The 12321-nt window shown below is 33.1% G+C and overlaps 1 protein-coding gene across 2 annotated transcripts in view; it reads right to left on the minus strand.

Annotated features, from left to right (window-relative positions):
• Positions 1 to 981: 981 nt before the first annotated feature.
• The window catches only part of LOC108691668 (copper-transporting ATPase 1), a 23366-nt gene continuing 12026 nt past the window's right edge, over positions 982 to 12321 (minus strand). Inside the window, exons 1-14 of one of the 2 annotated variants that reach the window (XM_018199529.1) lie at positions 10806 to 10835; positions 9885 to 9984; positions 7169 to 7575; positions 6543 to 6853; positions 6207 to 6428; positions 5590 to 5819; positions 5325 to 5514; positions 5005 to 5238; positions 4040 to 4910; positions 3363 to 3949; positions 3071 to 3274; positions 2770 to 2990; positions 2482 to 2643; positions 982 to 1114 (exon numbers count right to left, since the gene is read on the minus strand). In XM_018199529.1, the coding sequence (XP_018055018.1) occupies positions 982 to 1114; positions 2482 to 2643; positions 2770 to 2990; positions 3071 to 3274; positions 3363 to 3949; positions 4040 to 4910; positions 5005 to 5238; positions 5325 to 5514; positions 5590 to 5819; positions 6207 to 6428; positions 6543 to 6853; positions 7169 to 7575; positions 9885 to 9952 (3840 nt within the window). In that variant the 5' untranslated portion in view covers positions 9953 to 9984; positions 10806 to 10835. Of the gene's footprint in view, positions 1115 to 2481; positions 2644 to 2769; positions 2991 to 3070; positions 3275 to 3362; positions 3950 to 4039; positions 4911 to 5004; positions 5239 to 5324; positions 5515 to 5589; positions 5820 to 6206; positions 6429 to 6542; positions 6854 to 7168; positions 7576 to 9884; positions 9985 to 10805; positions 10836 to 12321 lie in introns of those variants that run through there. The other variant, XM_018199528.1, reaches the window with a different exon arrangement.

Below are 12321 nucleotides of genomic sequence, written 5' to 3' on the forward strand. Positions count from 1 at the left end.
TTGAATTAAGTACGTCTGTATATAGTTTCCCAAAAGTGTGAAAACTCCATAATAATTTTTGTGAAAATGAAGATATCGGAAAACGAAACACGTGTTCCGATATTTCAAAAAAATATTTTTAGCTTTTGGCGCGAGTGCTGGTCAACGACATAGTACACCAGAAATATTTTAATTTATTAATACACAAAGTGAAAAAATAAAGGTTTTTTTTTTTTTAAGTTAAATAGGAATTACTTCGATTGGCCTTTTTCCAAAGCCATAGGCGAGGTTAGATTTTGAAAGGGTTTGTTGCAGTCGCGATTTTTTATTACAAATTTTCAGCGTCATCTTGCTACTGCAATCTTCTCTTCAACTAATGTAAAGGAGAAGAAAACGTAGTCAATTCCATATTTCATACTATCATATAACCAGTAGGGATATTCGGAGATACTCTGTGAAAAAACGCTGCCTAATGTATTAATATCATAAATTAAATAGATGTGAATTGCAACTGCGACATATTCTTATGTCTGTACACAGAATTTTAAAGAAAAACAATTTTCCACACTTTTGAGAAACCCTGTATAATGAGATAAAACTATATTTGTTCATACTTGTATTAATTGCAAAAAAAGTTATATCCTGTTATCAAACATTTATAATTAGATAAATCAGTATTATTTATACATCTTAATATATAAAATCTATAAAAATATATTAATTGATTCGTTTGAGCATAAATATCACTCACAAAATTAATTTGTCAAGTAACAAAGTCTTGTACAAATTACTGATATTGTTTTTGTGATGCAGCTTATTTTTTAATGTGACAGATGAAAATTATCTTATGAATATTATAACAGAATTATTAATTGTGACTTTTTACATTTTTCTCTGTTAGTTTTATTATAATATTAAAAAAAAGGAAATTATTGACAACATTCGATTAATTTTCTAATTAACAGAAGAAAAAATTCTTATTAGATAATACTCTTATAAAATTTATACAGAAGTTATGTCCGCAGAATTCTTCACGTTTTTATGATAATTTGAAAAATCCACAGCTAAATCAATTTCATCTGTTTCCTCGCCAAGAAGATGGCCTTCCACCTCGACTTTTGATTTTCCAAATATTCTGTAAATAGATTTTGCAATGCGCTAACATTAATATTAGCTAATTTAATATTAGCTAATTTTTCACTATCCAAATAGATTTGTATGTGACAATAGTATATAGCATAATAGATTAGTTTTGTAAATGCACTTCAATAAATAATGTATTTGTTATTTTTCCCAATAGAGATGTAATGTATTAACAGCATGAATAACATAAATATTTGCATAAAATATACTTCTTTTCATGTAAAGTACATTCTATGGAGGTGAATACTGCAAATGTATTAGTCGCAAGTAGGATTAGGTAATGTAATTAAAGATGCACATATGAGTATTTATCCATTGAAAATATTTGTACAGTAGAATAAAATTCATACATTATATTCATACAATTTTTCGGACATTCCACAGTGTAACCTATTTACATATTTCACTAATTATCTATATAATTTATTCATTAATTACTTAATCTCATTCACTATTCATTGTAAAGAACTATATCTATAACGAAGATAATTTCAATTAGATAATACATTTCTCCGCAGGCGAGAACGTTCTTTTTCTCAGTCTTATATTTTGTTATAAGTAACGAACCAGTATTTCTTGAAACTTTTGTAACATACGAAATAAAATCTTCTAGCAGAAATCATAATTTCAATCAAATCCAGCCATTATGAAATAAGAATAACATAACTCATATATGAAATTACAGCTTGATTTTAGAAAATACATACAGAATGATTCTTAATTCAATATCTTTTCAATTTCCTTTCAAGTCTCTCAAATAAAAAGTTAGGCAGAAGTTGGATTTTTTTATACTTTTGAAAAATTTTAAGAAGTAAAAATTATTAAGAAAATATATTTCGAAAAGAAAATTGTAGGAAAACATTGATTAATATTTTGAAATTAAAATCAAAATATGTAATTAAGAATCATCATGTATAAACATTATATATTAGGTATGGGAAAAGTGGCGTTTTTTTAATGTCATCTAACGGGAAAAATGCCACGAACTTTTTCCCACACCTAATATATATATAATATATAAAGTATATTTTACAAGACCTATGTTTATCAAAATATGTACTTAATTAAATTGTATAAGTTATTTACAAAGGGTATTAAGCATGAAGTTATCGATTAGTTACATATGATTATATTATTCGCAAACAATAATTATAAACACAATATTCAATAAGCAATAAGCGAAGAAAGGGAAGAGCATAAGTTGCATTATCAAAAATAAGTTTGGCATTTTGTACATGGTTAGTATAAGAAACAAATAATTTCCTCCCAGAGTTAATATCAGTTAGTTGTGTAGAATGTTAAGCAATGGAGTTGCTGCCAATGGAGTTTTGTAAACGCAACATATTCATTTGCCTATACCTGGACAATGTGGATGTCGATCTATTTATTGGTACGACCGAATCATCCAATCCACGATGAAGTGATATCGTATCCAATTCGATCGTTCGAGCTGTGGAATGGGCTTGCATAGCTGCTGTATATTCGGAAGTTTCCAATGTGGCTTTAGTTGGTTTACGATAACTGCATAGATAATTAATATACATTAAAATATCCTATTCATTATGAAATAATATAATTTTTCGATCTCTTTCTTTTTTTAAAACGACATAAATATTTTAAAAATTAAAAAGAGATATAATTACTCACAGTTTCAATAATAAGGAACTTCCTACTACTGACACGCTACTTAAAGCCATAGCGGCGGAAGACATCCATGGCTGTAGAAAGAAACCAAAGGAGCTAAATACCCCGGCAGCTATGGGAATGCCGAGAAGATTGTAGACACTAGCGAGTAAGAAATTCAGTCTTATCCTATAGACTGTTTTTCTCGATAGATCTAAACACGCGATTACGTCCAGAAGATCGTTCTGCAAAAGATTTGATATTATTTTCATGTAACAATTTGTAAGACATATTACTTTCACTTTGTCATTGATATATGACTTACGCGCATCAAAACTACATCGGCAGCCTCCACAGCAACATCTGTTCCCGATGCGATAGCAATGCCGACATCTGATTGAGCTAGAGCCGGACTGTCATTGACACCATCTCCCACCATGGCGACTCTCAGACCCTGATCCTGCAGTCGCTGAATTTTAGCCACCTTGTGTGATGGTAAAACTTCCGCGAAAACTTTACTGATGCCAACCTATATATTCCCAGGAAATAAAGCCAATAGAAATTGATTTTATTGCAGAAATTAAATCTTATAAGTATAAGAGGATCTCATTTCGTACCTGTTTGGCAATCGAAGCCGCAGTTTTCCTGTTATCGCCCGTCAAAAGAATTACCTGCAATCCCATTTTCTTTAAGGTGTAAACGGCGAGATGTGCCTCGGGTTTCACTGTATCGGCGACACTGATCATGGCGACAAGCATATTGTTTATCGAGACTAAAACTGCGGTATGTCCTAGGTCCTCTTCGTTAACCATTTGCCTCTCAACCTCCTCTGGAATATTGATCGCATTCCGGCGCATCCATTCCCGATTACCGATACAGACCTCATACATGTCGTCTAAGTCACCTGGATCGCCACGCATACCAGGACTTAAAAGTAATTGTAGATCTATGTTTTGCTTCTCTTGTGTTATCTCGGCAATCGGCATAGCTTCGATAGGCACGTTATTGAGAATGTACGTTCCAACTGGCGAATCGTATGCATGATTCATGTAGTTGACGATCTGTTCGGATTTCAATACTTCGAACAGTGCGCCGTCCAAATGAGTTACTTTACATTTTAAACCGCAACCAGCAACCGCTTGGAAATTCGAGTACTGTCCAGTAGTCGTCAATCCGAGTGTCTCTTTCACGAAACGTACGATCGCTTCAAAAAGAATTAACGATTATTACATGTTTTTTTTCGCGTAATTAAACATTAATATAAATATAATTACACAAGAAATATGATGTTTACCTGATGCGATAGGATGCTCGCTGTTTATTTCTGCAGTGCCAACGACTAACAGCATTTTCCCCAGTGAACAGATCCTCTCTTCCACGAATAAAGCGATCTTGGTGACGGTAGGAGTACCGTGTGTCAACGTTCCTGTTTTGTCGAAGAGGACGCATTTGACTTTGTGCGCATTCTCCAGTGGCTCAGCGCCTTTAATTAGGATGCCGTTCAGCGCGCCTACGCCTGTACCAACCATAACCGCGGTCGGTGTGGCCAAGCCGAGCGCACAAGGACAAGCGATCGCGAGTACTGCCAGGGCACTTCTAAAAGCGTATTGAAATATGATCTCCTCGCGATTCATACCGTGCTTATTGATTTGATCATTGTGTGATATAGGCAGCTGCTCGACATTTATATAGCCGATAATAATCCAAATCACTAGCGTCACTATGGAAACTGCTATAACCAGGGGTATGAAATAGCCGGCTATCTTGTCAGCCAAATGCTGAATAGGTGCTTTGTTCGTTTGCGCTTCCTCCACCAAGCGAACGATCTGCGCCAGCGTTGTGTGTTCACCCGTATGAGTGGCGGTGACCAGCAATGGTCCATTCTGATTGATCGAACCGCCGATTACCAATGAACCTTTCTTCTTTGGCACTGGCATGCTCTCACCTGTAATTAGACTTTCGTCGCATGCAGACTGACCGGACAGTACGCGGCCGTCAACGGGCACTTTGGCGCCTTGGACTACTTTCAGTACGTCACCACGTTGTACCAGATCGATGCTTATCAAGCGTTCCGATAGTATTTCATTATTGGATCCTAACGAAACCAACACAGCATCTGTGGCTTTCAAAGATAATAGTTTTGAGAGAGCTTCGGATGTTTTTCCCTAAAAGCAAAATATATTTTGAAGTTATTTTTCATATATATAATAATATATTTTATATATCTTTTTACACAGAAGAAATTGAAGTATAAAATACCTTCGCTACATGTTCGAGCCATCTTCCCAGACTGATGAAGACAAGAAGCATTGGCGGAGTGTCGAAGAATGTTTGTGGACTGACGTTCTCTTTCATTATTATAGCGGCAGTGAGAACGGCGATAGAGTAAAGATATGAGATCGTGGTAGTCATTGAGATTAAAACGTCCATGTTAGTCGTACAATGTTTCAAAGCTTTATAGGCTTGCACGTAGAAATGCCAACCGCCAAAGAACTGCGCGCACGAATAGTAATGCGAATAATTAATTCAAAAGATACACGGCGAGATAAAGATAAATGTGTTTATTATATTGCGCATACCTGCACTGGTGTGGAGAACACGAGGAGTAACAGATTTTCCCAGGAAAGCCCAGGCACTATGCAACACATCTCCTCGTGCGTTTTATTACCATAGGACATAACTATCATAAAATATGTCATCGTTGCCATACATGGAACTCCGAAAATCAGCGATACCAAGAATGCCGTTCGCCATTTACTTATCTCTTCTCTGCGACACAGACAATGATCATTAAAAACTCTTGCATATTGCAATGCATACATTATTCATCAAAATTGTATTTACTTTTGATCCAAGTAGTCTCTACTCTCTTTATCTCGATTGCTAAATAGTTGGGCCGTAAACCCTAATTTATTGATACATTCGACGATATCTCTAATACCGGTCTTTTCCACGTCGTACTTGAACTTTCCCCGCTGCGTTGCTAGAGCAACCATCGCCGATCGTATACCAGGTAGCCTCTTTACGGCTGATTCTATTTTATTCACGCACGATGCGCACGTCATGCCCATGATCTGAAATCAACTTGTCAGTCAAGATTGTGTTACGTAAGATGTATATACAAAATAATTCAGAAGACAAAGCTACTGAACGTTTTCTTTATTACAATTGATTTGTACATTTAGATTCAGCAAAGTACTAAATGCAAGAATCAGATTATGGTTCTCTTGATACTACAAATGACTGATCAATCAGAAAAAAAAATCGTTAAGCGCTCATTGAGCGGCTTTATCTTCTGAACGCAGATATTATCTAACTTTCTCTAATTTAAATTAAAATCTTTTTATACCATTATAGACAAGTGGGATTTATTTACCAATTAAATAGTCAAAGAGATATCTATTTTCAATTAATATTAATACCACATCTGAAAATATAACTTAAATCTTCAATTATCTTACTTTTAATTCGACATCGCCTTCTCCACTCCCACATTCCTCAATTAAGGTCGTAGGGAAACCTAATTCTGATATACTGGAAGCGATATCTCCCGCTCTTATTTTGCTGGGATCGTATGTGACTTCTGCCTTAGCAGCCATCAAAGCCACTAATATGCTGTTTACGCCGTACAGCTTTTTGCAGTGTTTCTCTATCGCAGCAACGCAGGAACCGCAAGTCATACCCTTTTTAAATAAAAAATCAATCCATTATTCAGTCGTTTATAATGCTAAAGCGAAGCATTATATCATTACATGGAAAATTTGTAAATATGTACAAAAATATAAGGCATAACGTACTGTTACATGCAAGAAGCACTTTTGTTCTTTCGATAGTTCTTTGATATCACCAGCTCCGTTTGCTTGCAATATCACCTCCTTCTCTACCTTCTTCTTTTCCACTTCTTTCTTCTTCTTCTTTTTATTAAGAACAAGATCCGATTGCGATCTCTCAATGTCATCCGTTTCTTTCACATACGCGTTGAAGCCCAACTCTTGTATATAAATTGCTATCTGATTGGGCGTTAAGTCAGTACTGTAATAAATTTTGGCTTCTTTATTCTTCAGGCTGATGCTCACGTTCTTTATACTGGGCTTTTTGGACAGAGCACCTACAGAAGAAGATATATATGACTCTTACAGGAAATGTCGGATCTAAGCAAGATCTGAATACAAAGCATAAAAATTTCAAAATTTCAAACATTAGTTATTGCTTATATATGAACAAGATTGATTGACAATGATTGCTCATTCATATATAAACAATCATTGATAATCAATCTTGTTCATATACAATCTTTTTTTTAAATGGATGCAAAAATTACAGATAGAATAAAAGAATTTAGATTCCTTAGTATCTAGTTTTCAGATACGGTATCGATGAGTCACGCACCCCGAGTTTATTTTATCTTCAGATGTCAACTCACCGGTGATGTTTTTAACACATGATGTACACGTCATTCCTTCTATGTGTATGAAGCAGATACTAGTGCTAAGTACTGAAGAAATTTTCTCTTCGTATTCCGTAGACTCGTCGGACGGGGTAGCGGTGAATCCCATTTCTTCGATCGCCTCCGCCAATATTTGTGGCGTAGTCTCATTGGTCTTATACTTAATATAGCCGGCTTTCTCCTCCAAAATTACCCTGAGGTTAACGACATCGGGCCGTTTGCCGATTATCCTCTCGATGTTCGTCACGCAACTCTGGCAGGTCATGCCCTTAATGTTGATTTTAACCGTGTTGGTCTCCTCCACGAGCTGCCGTGTTTCCGACACGCGCGGTACGCGCACCAGGTGCGTGGTACCCTCGTAATCGGTGTCGTCGGAGCCATCCCTGTAAAATTTAACAGTAAACTCAGAATTGTGCAACGCGTAAGTGATTCCTATAGCTTTGGTACAATAAAGCTGAGACATTATCGATCTTAATTTAGTTTTTCATAGAATACAATGTATTTCATTATTGAAATTTAGTATAATATGATGTGTGAAAAATGCCAATTAATAATCTGAATTTTACTAGTTTTTATGCAAAAATATCTATAAATTAAATCGCTTTAAGGTGACTTTTATCTATATGCTTTCATGTAGAAAAAAACTTCAATCCCGTAAAAAAATATGTCCCTTTCAAAATTATTTTATTTTCATCTAAAACATTTTTTCATACTATCAAAAATAAATAAAATATTCAAGGTTTTCAAATTAAATTGAAACCTCACCCTGTATAATATTTATATCATACATATAATATTATATATTATAATATTATTGTCAAATATTTAATATTTATATAATAAATGTAATATATATATAAAATAATTGTGCAGAATAAGTAAAAAATATGTTTTAAAACTTTGTAAGCATATTCTTGGCATACTCTATAAAAAAAACAAATTTTCCTATTGATGATAATATTGCTATTGAATGAATATTAGGTCGCAAATGCTTCGAAATAATGTATTCGCACATACAGTATTATTATATATAATAGCTTTAAAAGTCAAGTGGTATATTTTTTGTTTTCACATGTGCCTAAGCATGCTTGACCTGATTTAGTCATTATTTCAGTCATTATTTGTATTCGTTATTTCGATAATAAAGCATTTGCGATCATATTAGGAACATTTATTCTTCTTTTTTTATCCAGGAACACACTCATTTATCTTTTGTTCTTTAATACATTTACTGTATTATCTTATAATGTAATAAATATATTACTTTATACTATTTTAATAAATTAGTAATCACATTTTATATTTAGGCTTTATTACTTCTTTTAATGATATTCCACATATTTTATTCTAAAGCCTTATGTCCATGATACTAGAAATCGCTCGGAGATTTTGGAGACAGAAAGAATTAACAAATTACATTTGAACAATTTAATCACATGATAAATACGATTAGTCAATTCTTTTTCCATTTGAGATCTCGGACCAATTTCTAGCATTGTGGACTCACGACTTAAGATAGACACAAGACGATTGTGTGATTATCACATAAAATAAATTGCGGAATAACTAGCTACGATGCAATATTTTAAACTAGTTAATATTTTATTCACTATGATAACCTTTTTTATACATTTGCGCAACCTATCTGACTGATGCGATAAACTGAGAAATCTCATATTCATCATTATAAGTAATAGGTAGATAAGATATCACAAAAGTTTCAAGGAAATTCAACAAAATTACAAATTAATGACGTGCGCTATTAATTTATAGTAGAGAATTTCAATGATGTTTAACATACAATGATCTATCATCAGAAGACAATGGAAAGAAGACCTCAGTCGGTCATACATATCTCGAATTTCGTCAAAAATTCTCTTTATCTGCAATCCACGGCTCGCGGATAACAATAGTATATCGACTGCGGTCGACATACAAACAAATTTCTCAGCGAGTTCTGCAGACAACAATATTCATTGAAGTTGCATTGTAAATTGTTGTTGCATTATAAGTTGCATTGAACAAAGTTATATTATAAACGTCACGCAAATAAATTGATTCACTCGAATACTACGCAGACAGGATTATAATTTATAAATTTGATATTAAAATATATAATTATACATGAAAAGAATAGTTTTGCTGAAGTATCTAAAAATTTAGCTAGATACAGATCTGAAAATAATTTTATTTAAAAAAAATAATTCAAAATAATTATGTAGCACATTCAAATTGATTCCTAAGTCAATATTTTCCTAATTTCATTCCTAATATCAATATTATTGTTCATCATGTTTGAGATTCTTATACGTAATTATTTTGATGGTAATCCAACAAAATTATTTTCGGATCTCTATCTGAAATTTTGAATATTTCAGCAAAATCATTTTTTCCGCGATCAAGAAAATTAATGAGGAGAAAGTTAATGTGCGAGTTCAATTTCGTTTCAATTCGATTTTTTGAAGCTATTCTTGTGTTAAAAAAGATGCTTAAAAAATTATATAAATAATCATTCCTAAAACTATTCAAAAGTGGCTGAGATCTATTCGAATCTCCATTTTTTTTTATTTCATTTGATCTACAAGAAAATAGAAAATAAATTAAATCTTGAGCAATTTTATAGAATTTCCTAACAATGTTTCTTGAAAATGTAACATTATATAACAATTAAGCAATTCTCCAAAGAGCTTACCAAAAAGTATTAACGGCGCCATAAGTTTTACCACCAAGAAGAGGCAGCCTTTCTTCACTATTCATCATCAAATAGAGCCTGAAGTTTTCCAATACTAAATCTTGAAGTTTTTAAAAATATCTTTGTTGCAATATTTTACGTCATGATTTCTTATCTTCTTCAATTCAGACTCTCGAAAATTATCTATTTCTTATCGTCCGGCACGATAAATAAGCATGCAGAGTTGAAAAAAAAAATTTGGAACAAAGTTTTTTCAACAAATCGAAGTAGATATTTGCTAATTTAAAAAACTGTCAATTTTTTATACCTGTTTTTATAACTGTCAATTTTGAAATATAAGAATGTTCAAGAAAATCAATTATAATAACATATTGCATATGTGACTTGTGCTTTAAAAGTTTGCAATGATCGAGTAAATAAACAAGAATATCTTTCTAAAATAATTATTTTTCTGAAATAATTTTCCAGAAACATGCTTGGCTGTGTTCAGAGAGCATCAGCATTAATAACTATCAGCACTAATTACATCATTTTAGCCCCCTGTTTTGCGTCCAATAAACAATAAAGGTAGAACGATACAATAGTGCTAATAGCGTATTCCACAAACGCTAAAGATATTAGCTTCTGGAAAACTATTTCAGAAAAATAATTACTTTAGAAGGATGTCCCTGTTTTTATTTACTCGAGCATTGTAATAAAATTTTAAAAAATAAGTAACATACGCAATATGTTTCTATGTAACCGATTTTCCTAAGTGAACATTAATCGTTACGAGAGAAGTTCTTGCGGGAAAATTTTACGTTATCAAGGAAAATTCTACTTCATTGTCTATCTATTCTTTGATAAAAACCGCGATACAAAATCGTGATTCGATTGCAACGAACGTTAACAAACCGAATCGGATTTCCTATCGCTATTCACCATGGAAACTTCAACGTCCAACTATCGTCCGACTATTTCAGGTAATTAGACACGCTATGGAGAGAATTATCAAGGGAAACGAACGATCAATCGCGATCGGTCACCCCTATAAAAATGTGATTTTTCGCCAGCAGATTACAGAAACGTGAACGTTCGCGATTTCTACAATCTTGCGAATCGAAGGCGGCATATAAGTGGGGAATACACGGCACCAAAATATTATGCGATACTCGACACGAATTGATATCACCGAGCGACTGATAACTTCACTAATCGCTTGTCCCACGATCGCTCACGGTTGCTCACGGATCGCCTTTTTGCCCACGGCACTTCTTTGTTGCGTTCAACAGAGAGGATAAAAGCCGGACGATCACGCGTAGCCAGCTGATATGCGACCAGCTCGGCATACGTGGCAATGCTGACCTGAAGGCACCAAAGAACCGTTCAATGAAGAGCTCGAATACTTGGAATTCCATGGAAGATGCCGGTTAGGGAATAATCGAGATTAAATCGATTTCACCCTCACGAACGAAGACTGAACTTTCCCTCAAATATTTTTCTCGTCCTATTTTAATCTCAAGGAAATAATTTTCGATTGAATGTGATAGAAATAATTTAAATTTAACATACTTTATATGTCCCAAATAATCCACTCAAATTTATATTGACCAAAAGTACGGTCAACGCAATGTTACAAATGCTTTAAATTTTTGATTGGTCAATTTGTAAAATTCTTTTTTGTAATTGATCAACCAAACGCTTCAAGCTTTGTAGTGAGACTTTGATCGCAGCCTTATATGTCTTACGTGTCAACATCTATATTACCTACATTAAATTAATATTGTAGGATTTTATTTCATTTATTTTAGAATTTACGTTTTAAAATATATTAATTTTGTTATTTATTCATTTACTCATAAATTATTTTAGTCTAAAAAATGTTTAAAATATCAATTTAATTAAAATATTCAACATGTGGGAAAATAATCATAATAATTCTAAAATAATAATTTACAAAGATAAGATCACACACCCACACACACACACACACATAAAATTAGAATGATAATTTGAAATGATAAAGATAAATGGGTAATCCTTATCATTCCAAATTACTCTTCATTACACCTGCACTTGCCATTAAACTTAACACTTATGATACCAGAAATGGATTATCCTTACTTACCTTTAAATTATTGTTCCATGTGTTGACACGTGAGACATAAATCAATATAAGTTGGAATGAATCGTTTGTTAAATTTAAAACATTTCGTGTAGGGATGCATAGAATCGTAAAATTATTGAATATCGGATATATTAATGCCGAGACACTACCGTGTCTCCAGATATCGGATATCCGAAAAGAATGTAACATCGGATATCCGATGTCCGATCGGATATCCGAGAAGGCAATTTTCGAGTCAGATATCTGATATTTTCCGGATTCCGGGACAATGTCTAAAAAAAAAAAAAAAAAAAAAAAACGAAAAAAAAAAAAAGAGAAAAAAAAGAAAAA

This window comes from Atta colombica, unplaced genomic scaffold (assembly GCF_001594045.1).
Source record: "Atta colombica isolate Treedump-2 unplaced genomic scaffold, Acol1.0 scaffold49, whole genome shotgun sequence".
Lineage (NCBI taxonomy): Eukaryota > Metazoa > Arthropoda > Insecta > Hymenoptera > Formicidae > Atta > Atta colombica.